Genomic DNA, 20,866 nt, shown 5'->3' on the forward strand with positions numbered 1-20,866 from the left:
CCATGACTTGATTTTGCTGCATTGGCTATATAAAATTCTTCTCAATGTCACACTTGTTTCTTAGGAGCTCTCTTCCATATGCTCTTTGATGAATTCTATGATATAAACGACGTTATTAATAATAGTTCCAAGAATTTCCATTAGGGCGACGTGGAGGTGGTGTGAACTGAATGGCATGTTGTGAGAAACTTGCTTTGGGCGACTCTTTCTTTCCTGCCATTATGTGGATTTATTGAAGCTCACCTCGTAACAGCTAGATCGCGGAAAGAAGCTAAGAAAGTTCAGTTTCTGCTTTCTCTTCAGCATTGGATGATAATTTCATCATGACTAGCAGTCTTCATATACTCTTTCTGTCTTTTTTCATTTCACTTATTCTCAAGTCGACTTCAGCTTTCCCCTTTGCCGCTAGACCACGTGAGTCCTTTTTGTTTTTTGTTTTTCTCTTCTATGTTTTTAAATCAACTGATAATGATGATTACCAGTTTGCGTTCTTCTTGATGGGTCAGGAATGCCTTCTAAATTCGAACCTTTCTTGCAAGACAGAGTTGGAAAAGGACCTGGCTTCTCTACCTCCAAACCTCCCATGGGTCTATGCTTAGAGAAAATAGGGGATGGAGCCTACCTTAATATGGTTCCACATCCTGATGGTTCCAACCGTGCTTTCTTGGCAAATTTGCAAGGCAAGTTATGGCTAGCTTCAATTCCTGATGAAGCGTCTAATGGGATTTTGGAATTCGATGAATCCAAACCCTTCCTAGATATTAGTGACCAAATTCTATTTGATTCTGGGCACGGTTTGATGGGAATTGCATTTCATCCAAACTTCACACAAAATGGCCGCTTCTTTCTCTCATATTGTTGTGATCAGACGAAAAATCCTAGTTGTTCAGGGAGATGTGCTTGTAACTCAGATGTGAATTGTGACCCTTCGAAACTTGACTCCCATGATGATGTCCTGCCATGTCAGTATCATGTTGTAGTTGCAGAGTTTACAGTCAACGGCACAGCATCAGAGCCTTCCCTGGTGTGCATTGATGCTAGTACCTATCTCATATTTTGTTTCTGAAGACTGTTACTGAGTGATTTTTGAGAAATGCGTGATACCGATATATATATATATATATATATATATATTTTAGGCTGAAAGTGCCAATCCATTGGAAGCGAGAAGGATATTCACCATGGGTGTTCCGTACAGAGGAGGACATGCTGGTCAGATTCTCTTTGGACCCGCAGATGGATACCTGTACCTCATGATGGCAGATGGCTCTGATCATGATGATCCTTACAACTTTTCCCAGAACAAGAGGTCATTACTGGGAAAGATTTTGAGAATTGATGTGGACAATTTACCCAGTAAGTTCTAGCTAATTCTGCATGAAAAAACGTTAGCGTGATAACCTTATATAAAGAACCGTTCTGTACTTCTGTAGTGTATTTTTTTACACATGGTTATGAGAATTTATTTTATTAACAAAGTAGGTCTGAACTCACTTCTTTGTAAGTGGAGCCTATAAGTTTTTGAATAACATAATAGGCCAAGCGTGTACAAGAATAATCTCTAACAGTAATGGAGAATGTTCTATGCCCTCAAGTAACCGGTACCTTTTATAGTCTTCACTAACATGCATGTCTGTTTGATTTTTATATAAACTTTGCAAGTGTCACTTCATCTCAACATTCTTCGCAGGTACTAGAGAAATAGAAGAACAAGGTTTATGGGGAAACTACAGTATTCCTAGAGATAATCCACATCTCGATGACAAGGAGCTTGAACCAGAGATATTTGCTTTGGGTTTGAGGAACCCTTGGCGTTGTAGTTTTGACGCCAAGAGGTCCTCGTACTTCCTTTGTGGAGACTCAGGACAAGTTCAGTGATCCAATTTCATAACTTTGTAGTAGAACAGTTCAGTAGGCATGCAAAGCTGTTTAACTTTGAACATCAAGTTGTTGCTTGCACTGTGATCTTCACTGTCTTATGATTCATTCTTTGTAGGATCAATATGAAGAGATCGATATGGTCAAAAGGGGCGGGAACTATGGATGGCGAGTCTATGAGGGACCTTTACTTTTCCAGCCATCACAGTCTCCTGGAGGAAACACCTCTGCCAGTTCCATACACCCCATCTTTCCCATATTGGGATATAGTCATTCAGACATCGATGCGATAGCTGGTTCTGCATCCATTGTAGGTGGCTATTTTTATCGCTCCATGACTGATCCTTGCATGTATGGAAGGTACACTTCAAGCCATCTATCAATTTGAATCTCTTTAGAAGCCACTATCTCACTGTTTAAACCTGTCAATGATCATTTCTGATGCACCCTTTCTTTGTAATTGTGTGGTTAAAGCTCAGACAGATAATAATTGTAGACCAAATGATTAACTCAAATGCTTAAGCTATTTTAGGGAATACGCGCTGCAAAATCAAAATTTGTGTTGGCGACATTTCAGGTACTTGTACACGGATCTGTATGCAGGATCTATATTGGTAGGTGAAGAGAGTCCTGAAAGAAGTGGAAACTTCACCGGTGCTAAAATTCCTTGTAGATGTGCTCCTGACTCTTCAATGCAATGCTCTTTTCTGAAGGGAAGTTCAACTCCTGTATTGGGGTACGTCTTCTCATTAGCAGAAGATAACAGGAAGGACATTTACCATCTCACAAGCACTGGGGTTTATAGAGTAACACGACCAAAACGTTGTAGATATTTGTGTAGCAAGGAAAAGGATGTTGTTTCAGAACATAACAAACCTCTCTCTTCTTCCTCATTTCCTGAAGTTGTTGATTTCCTTCTGTTGTCTGTCTTTCTTATCCTACATTCTATGTCTTGACTAAAGCCTATCAGGGGCCAATTTGATTTCCTTAAAAGATTCAGCTTTTGACCTGTGGACTTCTGCCTCTGAATTAGTCAATACAAGTTCAAGTGATAATTACAACTAAATTGAGGAATCTTTCATTTCTTTTTTTCTTTTTCCCCTAATGTATTTGGTAGAGCCTCCAATAACAAATCAGTCTGCTTGTGATATATAAGATTGAGATACGTGGGAAAATCAAAAGTGCAACTTTTACATGGTTTCATTGATCGAGATTGAGATTGAGATCATGTCATTAACTTATTTTAATAATTTCTAGATATATGAACTTGGACATTTAAACAACCCCAAAGAACTTGAATATGCAGAAACACTTTACTGTCATATCAAGTTACGTCACTATGCATCTGTGTCATCAGTGGGGCTTCCTGTCATGAAATCACAATTTCATCAACAGCCCAATATAAAAGGTGAAAGTGAAACTTCAGAAAGCAAAAATCTACAAACCACTGACTTCAGCTTACTCTTTAAGCTTAATGATCTTCTAAGGGTAGCATGACGCTGGGGAAGTAAATAGTAATTGTGGGAAATGAATAGCTATTTTAAGATGTTGAGGTATGAGGCAAAAAAAGAAAATCAGTGAATAAAACTAGAAAAATAAATAAATAAGCAAAGAAGATTTATATGAACTAATAAAACTTCTAAAATTTGGAAATTTATTTATCTTTTCATTTTAAACAGTAATAATAAGATTCAATTAATTTATTTGACGTTGGAATCTTCTTGGGCCTTAACGCTGAGAAAGCCAAGACCAAGATCAGTACAAAAAATATGAAGTACTGGCATCCATCCGCTGCCAGAGCCTTGGGCTGTAAGTGTTGAGAGTTTAGTGACAAGGGTAAAAGCAAAAAGTGGGTCCTATCTTTTTCTCATTTTTCTCGCTTTGAATTTGACCAAAAAATAAAATTAATTTGACGTTGACTCGAGAATTTAGCTTCTGGCACTAGATTTATTTCTTTGGATTAACTTATTGCGTGTTTAAATTTGGGATTTATTATCGTTAATTCTCTAGTAATTTTCAATATTATACAATCAATAAGACATTTTAAAAACTAAGCAAAACAAAACAAAATAAGATGGAGAGATGTGTATTACCTTTGGCCCTTTTCGCAAAAATTCTCTATAAAACAATAATAGAGAATTGCTAAAAATGAGAAAATAATAGATGGTGGGAAGGGTTGTTGTTGGTCAAAGTATCCCATACGTCCAAGGCTGCACAAAAAAATTATCGATATGAAGGGGGAAAAAACACAATCAAGAGGAAAAAAAAGTTTATCTTACGTGTATTAACCACTAGAAATAAAAGAACTTGATTTCTTTTGGGTTAACAATCACTATTGTGTGGATTACACCAATTAAAAATATTAATTTATAGTAATCTAATTAGACTGCCATCACCTTATGTGATTATCGTTTCTTCAGGCCCAACAATGACAGTAATTTTTCCCCCCCTTTTACTGCCAACAATGATTCAGATGAAACGTTTAAGTTAAATGAAAATTAAACATATGCAATGCATTTTCTAGTAACAAATTTATAAAAGAGAAATTTGGTATTAAAAAAAAAACACTTGTTGCCTACCATTATAATTCGTAAATACAACTTTTATTTTATTTTATTTTATGCAAATGACTTTTGTATGATGATTGATGCCTACTATTGACGATATGTTGCATACAGCAGAAGAAAAGTTATACTTATAAATCATAGTTACACTTGTTCAAATTTAGGTTCTTTTAGCTAATTAAGTTTTCACATAAAGATTTTTAATCAAATTTCTCTTTATAAAAATTTTAAAAATTAATCGAATTATAAATATAGTATTTTTTTATTGAAGGTAATCCGTTTTAACTAATATTGAGTATTAAATGTAGATACCTCTCCTAGTATTGGTTTGATTCAATTATTTGTAGATATATGTAATTAATAAGAGCAATTAAACGAATTATAAATTTGAGAGACTTAAATATTATATTTAGGGTCAAGAATAAGTTACAAGTTTTTATCGCTTTTTTGCTAAGCTTACATGACATAATGCCAATTACAAGACAGATCTGCAATCTGTATTTCCTTAGCCGGGAAGGGAAACAAACTCCTTGTAGGAACTTCATCAGCTTCAGAGCATTAATTCCCAGTGCAGATTAACATTCAAATGATGAGGATAGTAATAAATAAACGTGAGACCAGCATAAACAAAATATGTAGTACTTTTACCAGGCTTTGTGGTGCGAGTTTAGAAAATTGAACCTATTTACGGGAAAACATTGGATAAAAGAGAGGAATTTTCAATCTCTAGCCTCGCCCAGAAAGGCAGAAACAACACATTTCCATTTCGTTTCACGTTCGGCGGTAAAGGATAAGAAGGGGGCAAAGAGAAAAATGGTTTTACCAAATAACCCCGAGTGAAAGCAAAGCCCACCTCACCCCAAATCCCAGGAGTTGTCCTTCTTCACCTCTCTACCACCTGTTATCTCTCTTCTCTTTGTGCTTCTCAGAGAGTTTCCTATTTGCAGTCACACAAGCAGTACGTAGGTTTATGCAACTTTGTGTATAAGGGCTTGGACCCTTGGTCCTTCCCATCCTTTTGTTTTTTCGCATTTTGCCTTTTGTTTGTTGTTTCTCGCTCTTTACAACACGGGGCTTCTCTTTGTGAAATCCCTTCACTTTGATTTCTTGCTCCAATGCTAACCCATGATCCTTTACATGTAATCCCTCTGTAACTTCCCTAAAACTTTTTGATCTCCATAACCATGTCCGAGGGATCTCCCTCTCCTCCTCCGATTTCCGGCGAACCCGGTAACCGATCGTCGCCGGAACCAAATTCCGAAAACCACGTCCCTGATTCCCAAAACGGGCCTGCCACTTCAAAGGAAGAAACCACAACCGCTCCTACCACAACGAGGAGCAATCGGCCGTCGCGCGCGTGCACCATTCGCGCTGCGGCTCGTCTCTATTCATCGGTGCAGCCGGCGATCCAACGGAAGTCCAAAGAGGCAAAGAAGGAGGAGAAGCAGGAGGACTCACCGCAGCAGCAATGCAGCAAGATCGTGACGCCCTTAGTAGAACCGCCTCCACCTTCGCAGTTACCTCGGTGGAAACTGCGGTCCATGTGGGAATTAGCTTCTGTACTCAATTTCTTGCATGTGAGCTGGAAAGCTGTGATCTTTGTCTTTGGATTGCTTTTATGGGGTTCTTACTCATTCAGTGTTTTTGGGTCCAATGGTTTTGTATCTTGCCACAGGTATTTAGGCCCCTTTTAAACATCTCAGTAGAATTCTCGGCTGAAGAATTCGAGACAGCTCTCCTTATGCCCAACGACACATTGAGTGATATACATATGCCGTTGTTAAAGGTTGGTGCTTTGTGGTTTTCGTTTTTTATTGAAGCGCTATATTTCTTGTTTACGCTCATCTTCAGATGAATGTGATGCAAATTTCGTTATTTGAGTGCTTACTTTTTTGGCGTATCTCACCCGAATAAACATTCCTTCGCTTGTTTGCTTCTGTTTCATGTTGACTGAACTTGTTTTGCAATGCTTATACCTGTAAGCTGCATCGTTGCACCATAATATGCAAATGCTGGTTTTGTAGGAGTTTAGTCGCCTGCTAAGCCATAACGGAGAGGTTTGAGAGTTGCCAAATCACTTACTTTGTATGTAGGTGACTGTTGTGGTTGGAAGAAAAAAGTGATTCAGCCCGACATTTTACTTGGTTATATTAAGTAGTGATATTTATGTTCTGGAGACATCTCTATCCCAAAAGTGAGAACATGTATGGATGAAGGAAGCCCAAATGAGAAACTTGAAGAATTTGCAACAGCTGATCAAGCTTTACTCAATGTGGTAACTAACACATGGAGTCTAGGGATTGATGTAAGAAACCATAAACTAGAGACCTGTACTTTTGGGGTTTGAGGATACCTTACTAGTCGATGGCCTGAACGAACTTAATATATTATTATATGAGATGAACTTAATTGCGACTACTTTTCATCTTCAACAGATGCTAGTCATTAGTTAGTTGACAGAAGACACTGAATTGGACTATTGGAGGTTTTTATTATGTGCTTTAGAGCCCCTCTTTTACTTGTTATGAAGGGATACATACAATATGTTATTCTGTATATTGCATCTTTAAACTTCAGGTTTGTCGCATGGGACTGCACTATTTTTCGTCCTCGGCTTTAGAGATCCTCTGCATTGTGGAAGAACAGTGCGTAACCAGATAATTTACTTTATAACCAGACATGTAGTCTATATTGATAGACTGTCATCTGGCAATAACCAGATATATTGATAGCTTTAGTAATTTTGAGACAAGGTTCTTCTTTGCGCCTAGACTTACAGTTAGGTGTCTGGCATGAAATATGGTTTCAAGAGGATTCAGATTTTTTTTTTTTTGGCTTTTTTGGGGTGGGGGGGGGGGTTGCAGTGAAATGTTGAGACTTTATCCTTTGCGTGAATTCCAATGTTTTTATGAGTATAGTAGAGTCAGGCTAGTGTATTGATGCATGATTTATTGAGTTGTGTATGTAAGCAGTGATGATAGTAAGATAGTAGACAAAAAGCCTCAACCTTTAAATCACCTGAGGTGAGGGGTTCCAAGAAGGTGAACGCTTAATGAATCAAGGCACTCAAATGGGGGTAAATGAATACTATGTAAACAGAAGCAGGTAAACGTAAATTTATAGCAGCACTTGACTGGTAAATTAACTACGAAATAATCATCAATTCATTAGTCATAATTATCAATTGCAATAAATCGAGTTGATAATATCACTATTCAGAGTGATAATAGACTTGGTTTGTTTTGGTTTGTCTACATAAATCCCGAAAAGACTAATTGCCTTCTGACATTAAAAGAGCCTAAGGCACTAGTAGGTGAGCTTCTGGTTGAAGTTAGCGCCTCTCATTATGTGAGAGGTTTTGGGCTTCATGAGCGCCTTAGGCATTGAGATGAGCCCTTTAACTGCACTTGGTGATACTTGAAGCTGAACTTATTTGAATATAATCATTGGGTAGAGCAGCATAATGATTATGGACACCAATCATTGCATGGGTCCCTTGTAAGTAGATGATTAATGATAAACAGATCTGTCAAGACGGAGAAAATCAAGGCTGTCAGAGTTGTTAAAAGTTGTGATTTCATCTGCAGTTCTTTTGCTATGTCCTTATGTACTTTCAGTGTCTAATTAGTTAGAAAATGGTACTGTCTTGTTTCAATTGTCAAATTTGCAAGACTGCTGCTATTCTACCAATAACAGTTCTCAAATCTTTTGATAGGCAATCCCTCCTGTTACAAGAATGGCACTCACTCGTGATACTTGGGTAACTGTGTTATGTAGAAAATTGAGAGATTGGTGGTTTTGGGTAATGAGGCCATTTCACTCAGCAAACTTATATTTGAGAGTAATGTGAATTTTTTAGCTTTCACATCCTAATATGATGATGCAATTTACACACAGGTTGCTGAAGGGGATGTTCCAATTGTTGCTTCACATGGGTAAGTAGCCATGAAATGCAAAATATTCTGTGATGTTAATCTATATGCATTTCCAAAGCCTCAGGTCATTCTAACATGACAGGGCGGAGGTTGAAGCATATAAATCACTTGATCCTGGGGTCCGTGTTGCTATCTTAAAAGCTTTATGTGACATTCGAGTTGAGGTACTGTTATTGTTTTATGTACATGTTTTGTATCTTTATCTTAACTAGGTAGACTTTAGCATGGTAGAATGAGGCCACTCCACCTGATGTTTTGAATCTAATCTAATTGGAAGAAAATGCTGCAGAGTCCTTTCTTTATGAATACACAAATTACATGGCGTCATTTGTTATGCGTGGTTGTTGCTTGTGTTAATGAATTTTCCCTAATTAGTCATGAGTGTAGTTTGATAGAAGGATGGCTGTGTAAATTTAAACTTCAGATAGTTGAGGATATTCATATCTGATCTGGTTCTCTACCTCTCCAACCCTATGTTAAATGCTATCATTTGCTTGGCTTGGTCCTACTTTGACAATTACTTCTGCTTGTGTATCAGTGGCTTAATAATCTGAGTGATATTTTGCAGCAAGAAGATATCCGAAGTTACATTGACAACTCACTCAGACATGGCGTTCAACTATCAACATTTCGAAAAGAGCGTATTGGGGGTGATTCTCATGGAATTTCTTATTGGTAATACTTTTTCTTCCAAAATTGAAATTTCTCGTAAGAGTTGTGAAGATCTTGAAATAATATAGTGGAAAGTTTTTTTACAATTACACCTACTGTTGGTTTATTTATTTGCAATTTGATTAGTGCAGGTATGAAGATGACCCAATTATTGGTCATAGGTTATATCGGGAAACAAGGAAAACTGAAGTAGTTCAAGTGAAGAAGGGGAAGGCAAAAGGTTCAAAGGTTATTTCTAATACATCATATCAGTGGGAAGCTGTTGCGACCAATTTTGACGAATTTCAAGATGTTTCCGTAAGTTTCTGAAATTGATCCATGTTCATACTTCAGCTGCCTGATGACAGGGAGGCATGTTTTAATAATTGTTGGGTGGCTTGCTTGGTGGAGAAAAGTTTGAAATGTAATGTTAGGAGAACTATTTTAGAGCGGAAGAGCACAAGGGAGAGGCTAAGAAATGTTGAGCCAAATAGACAATTCAGTTATCAATCCTTAAAATGGGAATAGAAGTCACCCATAGTTCTTACATGTCCAATGACCGATTAATCGAGTCTCCGTGATAACCCCTAAATATGAACATTTAGGCATCATTATAAATGTTCCTTAAACTTTTTCTTGTAAGAATGGGGCTGTGTTGTTGATTCTCATTACTTTAGCACCATTGAGTCAGACTATATTCTTCATTAGCACTTAATGTGAGCTGAAGAGTGTAAACTCCGTTGCCATAATTATTCAACAATCATGCTTCATGCCAAGCCAATACCCGGGATTAATTCTTTTACATTGTTTTCTCTTTGATCAATGTAATTAATATAGTTTGATCATAAATTTACAATATTCATATTTGTTTGTGTCCAGTTATAGGATTCACCCTTTTTGAAGAAAATAGGGGGAAATTACCTGTCCTGCGTTCGTCATTGATTGCAACTTTTTCATTTTAGTAAGTTTACTCTTACTTGGCTTTGTTCATATTCATGTATAGGAGAAGCTTTGCTCAAGTAGAAATAGAACTGAGGCTTCTCTAGGGAAAAAGCTGAAGATAGACATGCTTCCTGAGATTGAGAAAGTTCACAAGGTACTATTACTGGTTAAAATTTTTTTGTGGGGGGGGGGGTGTGTCTTTTATTTTTCTCTGGAAGAATGATAAGAGGAGGTCGTTCCAAGATTTAAACTTGGGATTCTACCCTTTCCTCTTTGTTTATCTATTCTCCTTGCAGAATCTTAGTGCTACTTCTTAGAGTAACTGATATGAATCTGGTTTCCCCCCTTTTCAGAGGAAGGAGAGGTTGCTGAAAAAACAACACAGACAGGCTCTTCTGCTTGATAATTTCTTAGGGGTTGATGGCCTTGCTACTGGGCGTTCACTTCGTGATAGGAAGCCTGTTACTTACACATTTGGTAAGGGCACTAAGTTTTAAACTATTATCGTTGGAACCAGCATTTTCATGTTCTTGGTGGTTGAAACTCCTCACATTAGAAAATGCATTTCATGTTGATTTTCTAACCAGATTTTAGACTTCCATGGCATCTAAGCTCCGTTTCTTGTAGCTAGTTTGTTGTGGGTGTACCTCTAGGCTCTGATGTAGGCTAAATGCGATGATCCGTACCTAAAACATTATTCTTGGACAATGCCGGGCAAATAAGCTTTCCTTCATGGGTAAAACAGGGTGTACAGGGATATTGTTCTGACTGGTAGATGGTGCGTATTTGTTTAAGGGCTAAACGATGAGTCATTGATCTGACAAATATTTCATATTGAGTTTCTACTGTCTGACAAAGTCATCCTAATCTATTTATTGTAGCACATCCAAATTGCTTTTTCTTTCACACTCCCTCCAGTTTTCTTGGTCCTAAATTACAAGTCCTTGCATAAATTGTCTCAAGCATTAATAACCATTTTTCCAAATATATATGGGAATAGGGATAACTAAGCGTTACATGTATCCATAAAATAACTAGGGGCAGTTTTGGAACCTCATGAAAAAATCTTACACTTTTAACAAGTATAAACAACCCTTAACAAACTTTTTTATTCTTGGTAAGATGGTTTAAAAAGCTCATATAAAAAGGACCAAGGGGAGTAACTATTAAGATTCATCAGTCAGCTTAATTTGTGGTTAATTGAAACATGTTAGTCGCATTGTGACTGGTGGTAAGGCAATCTGGAACGAAATATAGTTTAGTTCAGTGTTTCATTATGTATGCAGGATTCACCTCCATGTATTGGCACTGGCATTCTTGTTTTACTATCACCCTGATATAATTATCATCTGAAGTTGACCAGGGTTCTATCTTCTTTTTTTCCTTGGATGGGAATCATCTTGCTGCCTGAGTATGTTTATCTGCTGATGGTACACTAATATCATTCTTTACATGAATGCCATTGCAGATGATTATGATCGATCCATCAATGAGGCGATCAAAGTAACCAAGTATGGAATCCATCTTAACCTTCTCTCTCTGCCTGTTCTTGATGTATTTGTATTTGTGTAAATTTTCCCGCTCGAAGAAAAGAGGTTTGATCGTACGCTGCTTAAAAATCTGCTTCTTCCCTTTTCAGACAAAAACAGCCATCTCCAGAACCTATATCTAGGAGAGACATTGTAGGAAAGCATGAAACCTTGAGTAATGGTAGACGGAGTGGTCCTTCACATACCTCAGAACATCTGAGTTTTAGTACGCCATCTCCGAAGTCGCCTGATTTTGGGGATACTGAGGAAGAGCACAAATCTGAATTGTTGGACCGAAGGTGAGAATTCTGAACCCCCCCCCCCCCAACCCCAAAAAGAAAAAAAACACCCCAAAAAGAAAGAGAAGAGAAGAAAAAGAGAACCACTGATGATGCTTGATGATTTAGCCCTGATTCTTATAATATTGTTTTCACATCAGCAATCGTCGAAGACAGAGGCCTATGCGGTACTCAGAGAAAGAATTCGTTGAAGCATTATCAGATAACGAGGCAGACTATGACAGTGATGATGATATTGTTGGAGAAGCTGTATATGATGAAGAGTATCTCAGGAAACGTAAGCAGAGAAGGAACCATTCTAGTAGCTCTGAGGGAGATGATGAATATCAGTGGGATGAAGACAATGTTGAAGAAGAAGATGATGATGATGATGATGAAGATTCCTTGAGCATCAGTGAAGACAGCGACAAGCCTCGGAAATCTAAGCAATTACCAGGTCGTACTAGGAGAGAAACTAAACTCAGGTCTGTAGATGAGATTAATATTGGTTTACGACGCAGCAAGAGGGCCACCCGAAACCGTATCAATTACCGTCAATATGAGATGTCAGAATCAGAGCCGGAGTCTACGAAACTTGAGAAGTCTAATGCTTCAGACAATCACTCAGGTCCCAGCGAAAATGGGGATTATGTGATGGAAGATGAAGATTCAGATGACAATGATGGCGAAGATCAGGAAACAAAAGTAGATAATGAGCCCCATGCTTATGTTGCGGAGGAAGAGAAAGAAGAACAAAAACCTCCTGAAAAATCAGATAGTCCTAACCAAGAGGAAGGTGAGGGCACAGGAAAAAGACGTTTCCTTGATTTGAATGAGCTTGCCCCTACTTCTGGCTTTGACGACGGTCCAAACACGGTAATGAAAGATGTGGATAATGATGTTCAAGCTTCCCCTTCTTCATGATTGCGGGCACTTTAGTTTCTTATCAAGTCAATATGTATGATAATAGAACTATAAATTTTGTTAAAAGGCCCGATGGAAGTTGCCGTCAGATATCTTCCTACGGGCAACTCTTGAGCAGCAGCAGCTACCATGGTGAATGATTTGCCGCCAGAAGCAGCGTGATACTGAGATGTGTAGATTAGGTAGTCATTTTTTAGTATGTCCACATTCAAAGGCTCTACGAAAATGAATGAGAATTTGTTGGGCGTTATTTAGCCCATCCAATCAATGTACAATAACTTCAGTTAGCCCTGTAACTTCTAAAGATATTAGATGATTTTAAGTCCTCCAGTTCTATTTTTCTTGAACTCTGTAGTGCAGTTGAGCATTTAACATTTCGAACCTAACCATTCGTTTTCAACATTGAAAAAAGATACAATACTCATCTAGTAATATAATGACAAATCTGCCTCACATGATGCACTGCCAGAATCTTCTTATACAATAATACTCATCTAGTAATATGCGCTATCGCTGGCAATGATTCATTGCTTTGGTACACCCATCTGGAATCTCACCATTTTCCTTAATCAGAATACGCTGTTTCTGTTCCTCCACCTTTGCGGTAGCCGCGGCTTTCTTGACCTCCCAAGCGCTTCAATCAAGCTCGAAAGACATCTTTCTGCATCGTCCGTAGGAGATTTTGGCATGAGGTTCTCAGCAACATCAGCTGGGGTGATCTTGATCTGCCCTAGTAGCTTCTCTATTGTGTCAAACATAGGATGCGTTTCGATCTTCAAGTAGTTCTTGGCAAGCACTTTGAACCCATCAAAACTGCAGTAGGATAGCTCTATATGCTTGTCCATTCGACCCCTTCTGATAAGTGCAGGATCAAGCTTCTCCACATAATTAGTTGTGAACACAATCAATCTTTCCCCTCCACTTGCAGACCAAATCCCATCTATGAAATTCAGAAGTCCTGAAAGTGTCACTTTGCTGCTGCCGCCGCCGCCATCCTCCTTTGCTTCTTTCTTTCCTATGTCTGCATTCGCCTTATCTACATCATCATCTGAGACCATCTCTGGTTTCTTCTTCCTCTGCCCTGTAAGATCAAGAGAGCAATCAATGTCCTCGATCACAATTATAGACTTACAGGTCGTCTCGATCAAAAGCTTCCTCAGCTCTGTGTTATCCTTCACCGCGGTAAGCTCAAGATCATACACATCATATCCCAACAAATTAGCCATTGCAGCGATCATCGTAGACTTCCCCGTACCAGGAGGACCATACAAAAGATAACCCCTTTTCCACGCTTTACCGATTCTGGCGTAAAAATCCTTACTTTTACTGAATGTCACCAAATCCTCGATGATCTCCTTCTTCTTCTCCTTCTCCATGGCCATTGTGTCAAACGTAGCAGGGTGCTCGAACACAATGTGACTCCACATTGTCTGCTTATAACTTGGCCATTTATAGCCAGGACTGTTCGTGTATAGCTTCCTCTGCCTATTCCTTAAGCGTATCTCCTTCCCTTCTCTCATCACATGCTCCAGATATGATCCAGTGATGGTGTCTCTGTATTTATAATGAAAAGACAGCTTATATAACCTCTTCTCCTGTTCTTGATAATAAGGCATGGACCTTGTCGGAGACATAACCTTGCTCGAGACCCACCAAACTTTGACGCCCTGAAATTCGTCCGTCACCCTCTCGTACTCGTCCATGGTGAGTACGAGGTTGCTACTGTCTCTACCCATCTCTGCCTTGAGCCGTTTTGCGCTTTTTGATGTGTTGGCGCTGAGATACGCCTCTACGGCTGCATAAGCTTCGCTGCGTTTGAGCCGATCTCCAACGAATTCATGGAAGGAGATTCGAATGTAAGGGTAGAAGTAACCCATGACCCTGTGTGTGTACTTCTCGAAGAAACGACGAACCTCGTACGGACAGTACTGCCGTATGATCGCCCACACAAACATGAAGCTAGCTATGGTCGACCCCATTGTCGCCCACATCTCTGTCATCCTGAGTGGCACCATCGTTGATTTGTTGTTTCGGGTTTCTCAATCTGAGGTTTGGATTATCCAAACAGAGACAAGAGGGAAAAGAGGAAAAATAGTGATATGGTGGGCAAGATGAGAGTTGAGATTGAGAAAGAACCGATTTTTATAAGCAAAATGAGTCAAATAACACTAGCAAGTAGCAAGAAGCAAGAGGATTTGATTAAAAACGAAAAGGACAATTATAAGATAGAAAATAAGGTTCCACTAACGTGTATGAATGTTGACGATGGGCCAACACACAGAAAGAAAAACGCTTTAAGAATATGGACCGATTCACTGTCCGCTAGGAGTTATTTATTGGGGAAGGAAGGAAAGGAGAGAGAGCGAAAGGTCTGAATCCGAGAGAAAAAGACAACAAAAAGACAGAAGCGACCCTACGAAGCTCGAAGGTAAGTGTTTTTTTTTGCGCATGGGACGAGAAGCTCTGTGACGAAGTTGGTACTTGGCTGTCTGAGATGGTGATAATGGCGATTCTTGGCATATAATGGGGTCCTTCTCATTCTCACTTTCCCTTCTTTAATTTTTAATTTCCATGGACATTTGGTTGCCTCTCGTTGTCTTGTTTGATATGTCTGGACTGGTCATTGTCCACAACTTGAAAGTTGCAGCATAATAACGCATACATTAATAATTGAACACGCTAGCGTAAACCCATTCATGATTTCCGATTAGACTCACGCACGATTAATTATTTTATTCAGACTAGAGTTTACAACAAATAAACTTTTTTTTAATAGTGTTTTATTATTGCCGTTAAGTATATTTCTAGGCTTTGTTCTGGATTATCGTCTGTTTGAAACAATATTAAAAAATATAATATTTCACTTTAATTTGGTGTATTTAAAGAAATATTTTATGAAATTAAACTCAAGTTGCTAAAGTGAAATACTTTTTGCATTAGATAAATATTTGAACTACAGATTTTCTTCTTTTCAATTTGCAACTTACCCACATTCGATCATGTTAATCCACATCTAATGGCTACGGCGGCCTTTTTTTTTTTTCCCAATTCTTTCACGCTCCCTATATCTTATTAAGGGTTTATTATAATCTTCCACTTGGTGTTATAAAAAAAAAAAAAAGTTTAATATGGGCCACAAAAGCATTACATGTGGACAATACATACCAAAGGAAGCCAATTATAGTGACCCAAAGAGTTGTGAAGTCATGAAATTAATGCCTGATTGAGATTCGCCAGAACCTAATAATAATAATTCTAATAATTATAGGGATTTCAATAAAGTCTTGTGATGAAGAAGGAATCAGATGCCATTATTCTTGGTGGGTGAAAAACAAGGAAGATATTGACAAGAAACAAGGGGTTACAGAATCACATGACTGGAGAGAGAGCAGAATCAGAATCTGATGTTCTCATGAAAGATGCGGGGACATGTTCAAATGTTGATAAATAACAACAAAATCTGAGGCCCATGTGATCGTTTGCTGCTATTTTTGAATGGGTGTGATTGCTTTTCTAAAGTTGTTTCAGGTACTAGAAGTAGCAGTAGCAATCATGGTAGAGCTAACTTTGATAATGCCTGCAACGACTTTTTCTCAAGGAGTGAGCAAAAATGGAAGAAACTTGTTGCTGTGGCTTTGTTCTTAATCATGGTTTCAGCCAAACTCAAAAACAAATCATTTTCATGTTCTAGAGTTGGCATGTCCCTCCCAATAATCATCTTCATTGAGGATCACCAAGAGGCGCAAACCATATTTAACAAATGCTATGAAAGAATTTAATTTAATTGAAACCTGACGCGTCTCTCAATTAGAATTAACCAGTAACAGCATTATGGCCCCGTTTGGCAAAGCGAGAAAAATTCCCTATAAGTTTATTTACAAAACTTTTCTTACATACTTGTCTCGTATTCCGTAAATCATTTTTTTTTTGCTAAAGCATAGGTATCCTCTTATCGGAGACAATCCTATTCAAGATACTATCGGGCACTAAATGTAAGTACCTTGCCTAGCAAGGATTCGAACCTTAGTTCGCCACGTTTTGAAGAACTAACCCTTTCTACTAGATCTGACCCCTGTTGGTTCTGTAAATTACTATTAAAAAACTACTTGTAAGCTGATTACAAACTATTACAAACGGCACATATATCATATGCTAGAGGAAAAAGCAAACAAAAATGAAAGCGTTGCTGACAAAGGGAGCGGCGAGCAAGAAGAGAGTTTGGTTAAAACTTAAAAGTGAGAATGTTAGGGAAGTGGGCTACCCAAGTTAGTGCAGTCATAAATCAAAATGATTTATCATTGTTAACAAAGTAAATTTAAATGTCAAACCGCTTTGACTGAGGTTTCGAAAGAGAGTGACTGGCACATAATCATCCAATCCACATCCACAGTGATGAGTGGAGAGGCAATTGGACTTGGGCTTAAGGCTCGTCCCGTCAAAGATCAAGTGCTTTACAGGGGTTGAAGTTTGATAACGATCCCATAAAAATGAACCCCTCAACGTAAAACCAAAGGAAAGAATGAATGAATGATGGGCCAACAAGACTGAATTCGAAAGGAAGGGGCTATATTTATACAAGGGGCAAAACCTTTCTCTATCCAAGCTCCACAGTATATACAATGTTCGATGGCTATAACTGCAAAACTTGCTTTTCTCTGAATTCAAATATGGCCACTCTGTTTTCTCAATCGTCATCTCATGTTGCAGCACTGAGGGGTTGCCTGTCTCTGTAATTTATCCCACATGCACATCATCTGCCGTGGCGATTGATAATGAGCTGTGTAATACTCTTCTATGCAACCGAACTGGCAGAACTTCAAGCTGTGCAAATACTCCACTGGTCTCGTCTTGTTGAATTGCTCTACCCACATTCCCATACTTACGTCTTCCATTTTAAATAACTGCATTGCGAAGGGACCACGGATGCGTCAATAAGAGAAAAACATTAACTTCAAAATGCAGACCATTGATTATATCAGGTGGCCGGGCACAGTTTACTAACCCTTAATTTATGCCTTTCAAATTCAGACACAACGAACCGCGCAATATCAGAGGACAAAATATAACCAGGTCCATTTGCATAGGGTGGGTAATCCTCTTCAGGCCATTCCTGGACAAAGAATGCAAGAAGGTACCACTATTTAAGTCCCACTGTCCCACCAAAAATATAACTAGAAACAAGAAGCTAATAATCGAGGGGTTAAGGGGAAATAGGTAAAAAGTTGCAGATAAAACTCAATGAGAGAATTTTTTATTTTTTTAGAAAATAAGCTCTTGTTAATGGCACGCCATTATCAATCAAGTTCATGATATGATATCCTCCCCAGAAAACTCCTATTCTCAACTCTTGAAAGAACAACATGGAACAAGTTCTAAATACCTCGTACGTCACGGCCCATTTACCATAGCGCAAGGGCTTGTGGTAGTAGTTTATGTTTCCAATATAGAAGCTCTTGTCACCTGGAAAGCTCCTTGCTAAATTCAATACAGCGTCCACTTTTACAAAAGTGTCATCATCACCCTTCATGATATACTTGGCAGAAACTGTGCGAACCTATAGACAACAGAGCACAGGCTATAAGCGCTGAAGAATTCTTGTGATTCCAAACTTGTAATTTCAATCAATTAACAACTCACCCCATATTCACAAATGGCCACTGTTTTCAGCACAACAAGGTCATAGTTATCCATGTAGGGCACTACAACAATGTCACCAAAATACTCTGCTTCCTTCTTTAACTCTGCATTTACTTCTTTTCTGGGATGCTGTAAAGTGTTGATCAGAATGTTAAGAACCCAAAATTGACACAAGAAACTAAAATGTATCAGACAAATGAAAGGTTCTCAACATGCCACCATTACCGGTGCTACAAAGAAACGGGCCACCACTTTTGAAGACTTGATGAGCCTATGCTGCATCCATGACTTCCTTACGGCCATCCTCTCAGCAAAGTGATTTCCAGCAGAAAGGATGCCGATGAACATTTCAACATCAAAATTAGGAAGAGGAGGGGCCCGCCATCTACTTGACCAATCAAGATGCTTCTGTGGAGCAAAACTTGGATGGGTTGAAGGCAAAGAGGCAGCAAATACAGAGTGGACTTCAATGTCCCCACTCAAAGAAAGCCCAGTGGCATCCTCAAGAGTAAAACCCTGACAAGATTAAATGGTAATATTAAAAAATCATACAAATTCATATGCATGTAGATAAGCCCAAGCATATTACTCACAGTGCGATAGGGGAAAGATGCCACATGCCTCCCATCAACATTAATATGATAACCCTCCAATCCAGCACTAAGAGTGAGAACAAATAGTTTGCTCTCAGAAAATGGGAATGGCCAGTCAACTGAAACTTTCTTGGTCCGACCAATCAGTCTACTCAACCACCATCTAGCCTTGGACTCCTCTGCGTGATTGTCATCATCCCTAATCCACTTCTCACACTTCACCAGCCCATCAACTACAATCCATAAAAGGAATAACTCAAATTGATTCAACTGCGAAGGAATGACCGGAGAGTTCATGGGAAAAAAACTCAACAGAAGGGGCAAAAAATACAACGGCACATTAAACAAATAAAATGCAGAGAATATAAGCCTATATGTATGCCGCTACAAAGATAAGAGGCGAAAGTTCAAGTCTGTGATGAGCTCAGCACCAGGATATTTAAGGGTCCTACTTCCCACCATATCATCCGCGTCATAACATTATTTCCCTTACTGAAACCAGCAGCCCAGGCATTCACCCTCCCAATTCTGGGTTCCAACTTAGGCATGATTGTGCAATTCTACCTCTCACACGATATACGAAAAGAAAGTAATATGAATATCTATCTTGTACATAAATCATCCAAATGAAAGAAGGCGGTCGCAGTTAAAACTCTTGTTGCACCGTAAATATGCTGCGAGCATGCGACTATGAAAGCCATGTCAGAAACAGTAAACCACCAACAGGTATCATTCAAACCAAAAAAGATCAAAGCTTTTACGATCTATTACTATCATATGATAGCTTCACTGTTCACACTTACCGGTCTCTTCATCGGCCTTTGATTTCCAACCATCACATCGAAGCGCCGAACCCCACTGCATTCGATAACAGGTGTTGAGCTCAATCACAGGTTTCCCACTCCAATCTCCTTTTAATCTGGGATTAAAATGCAAAACCCTTGGGGGCTCCTCGCCGTCCACCGTTTTCAAACCCTGCAACTCCATCATGAACTGTGATACCACCACCGGTTCATCATCATCCTTCGCCAAAGATATCTTCGGGTCGAACTCTGCGTGCGCCGCCAACGGCTTTGCCACAACAGTTACGTGGGACCCCAATGTCAGTCCACAAGGAAGAACCATGAGTCGCCCATGGGCCAAAAACTCCGACCCGGACAACGAAATCGATCGCGGGCACGAATCGGATCGGTTCTCGGATTTCTTGGCGGCGGCTCGCGATTTCCCGGATTCTAGCTCATCCCAGATTTTCTTCCCCACTTTCCACGCATTCTTAGCAGACTTGTAAAGCTCTAGGGAACCGTCCTTACGGCGCAAATCGAATGTACTGTTATCAAAGATCAACCCCGAAAGAATCTTGTGCTCATTGAGCTGGCTCGGAATCGGTTGGTACGCGTTTACAGAAACCTTTTCCAGAGGACGAGAGGGGGCCTCTCTTTCTTCCAAGTCCTCCTCGCTCTCAAGTCTAGAAGGGCGAGTTAGGAACTCCTGAGACACAGAACTAAACCCAGTTTTGAATACAAAGGGGATTTCCACCGTAACCAACAGTATATACAAAAGCCCAACTCCGATCAGAATCTGAATGGATCTTTGCCTTGTCAATGACACAAAAGTATCTAACTTAACCAATCTGCCCCTCTTCATTTCTAATTTAAGCAACCAGCACCGAAACCTCGAGAATGGGAAGCAAGAACTTCAACCAAAGATTTCAAGTGGGATTGAACTTCGTTAGAGTTCCACAAAAAGATTTTGTCGAGCCCTTTCTCTCTCACACGAACACCTTTAAGTTAAACCAGAAGTGCCGTGAAAGGGGGGCGAGAGAGAGAGAAGAGGCAGCCGAAGAGGAGAAGACCGTGTTCGGTCAGCGACACCGAAGTTTGAAATGAACGCGTCAGAGCAATAACGAGATGATATTATGGTCATAATAAGCGAAGG

The 20,866-nt window shown here is 39.2% G+C and overlaps 4 protein-coding genes across 5 annotated transcripts; 2 read left to right on the forward strand and 2 right to left on the reverse strand.

Moving 5' to 3' along the window:
* The first annotated feature begins 572 nt into the window (after positions 1–572).
* LOC114740117 (HIPL1 protein-like) lies at positions 573–2,893 on the forward strand. The gene is made up of 5 exons (XM_028928247.1): positions 573–1,026; positions 1,148–1,356; positions 1,691–1,869; positions 1,997–2,238; positions 2,456–2,893. The coding sequence occupies exons 1-5, from the start codon at positions 584–586 to the stop codon at positions 2,832–2,834; spliced, it is 1,452 nt and encodes a 483-aa protein (XP_028784080.1). The 5' UTR covers positions 573–583; the 3' UTR covers positions 2,835–2,893.
* A 2,401-nt stretch (positions 2,894–5,294) lies between these two features.
* On the forward strand, positions 5,295–13,048 carry LOC114740129 (DDT domain-containing protein DDR4). Of its 2 annotated transcripts, XM_028928259.1 has the most exons (12): positions 5,295–6,019; positions 6,118–6,228; positions 8,158–8,244; positions 8,340–8,377; positions 8,460–8,541; positions 8,946–9,052; positions 9,181–9,346; positions 10,032–10,124; positions 10,324–10,447; positions 11,439–11,481; positions 11,610–11,798; positions 11,939–13,048. In XM_028928259.1, the coding sequence occupies exons 1-12, from the start codon at positions 5,627–5,629 to the stop codon at positions 12,699–12,701; spliced, it is 2,196 nt and encodes a 731-aa protein (XP_028784092.1). In that variant the 5' UTR covers positions 5,295–5,626; the 3' UTR covers positions 12,702–13,048. The 2 variants fall into 2 exon arrangements, with proteins under 2 accessions (XP_028784092.1, XP_028784093.1); XM_028928260.1 differs by lacking the exon at positions 8,158–8,244.
* Positions 13,049–13,068: 20 nt separating this feature from the next.
* On the reverse strand, positions 13,069–15,042 carry LOC114740132 (AAA-ATPase ASD, mitochondrial-like). The gene has a single exon (XM_028928262.1). It carries the CDS (start codon positions 14,714–14,716, stop codon positions 13,271–13,273), a length of 1,446 nt encoding a protein of 481 aa, XP_028784095.1. The 5' UTR covers positions 14,717–15,042; the 3' UTR covers positions 13,069–13,270.
* Positions 15,043–16,979: 1,937 nt separating this feature from the next.
* On the reverse strand, positions 16,980–20,827 carry LOC114740131 (hydroxyproline O-galactosyltransferase GALT6). Its single transcript, XM_028928261.1, has 7 exons — positions 19,735–20,827; positions 18,932–19,164; positions 18,564–18,854; positions 18,339–18,467; positions 18,082–18,255; positions 17,704–17,811; positions 16,980–17,602 (listed from the first exon to the last, which is right to left on the reverse strand). The coding sequence occupies exons 1-7, from the start codon at positions 20,573–20,575 to the stop codon at positions 17,393–17,395; spliced, it is 1,986 nt and encodes a 661-aa protein (XP_028784094.1). The 5' UTR covers positions 20,576–20,827; the 3' UTR covers positions 16,980–17,392.
* Positions 20,828–20,866: the final 39 nt, after the last annotated feature.

Source organism: Neltuma alba, unplaced genomic scaffold (genome assembly GCF_004799145.2).
Source record: "Neltuma alba isolate B1F8T4 unplaced genomic scaffold, ASM479914v2 tig00003057_pilon, whole genome shotgun sequence".
NCBI classification, from domain to species: Eukaryota; Viridiplantae; Streptophyta; class Magnoliopsida; order Fabales; family Fabaceae; genus Neltuma; species Neltuma alba.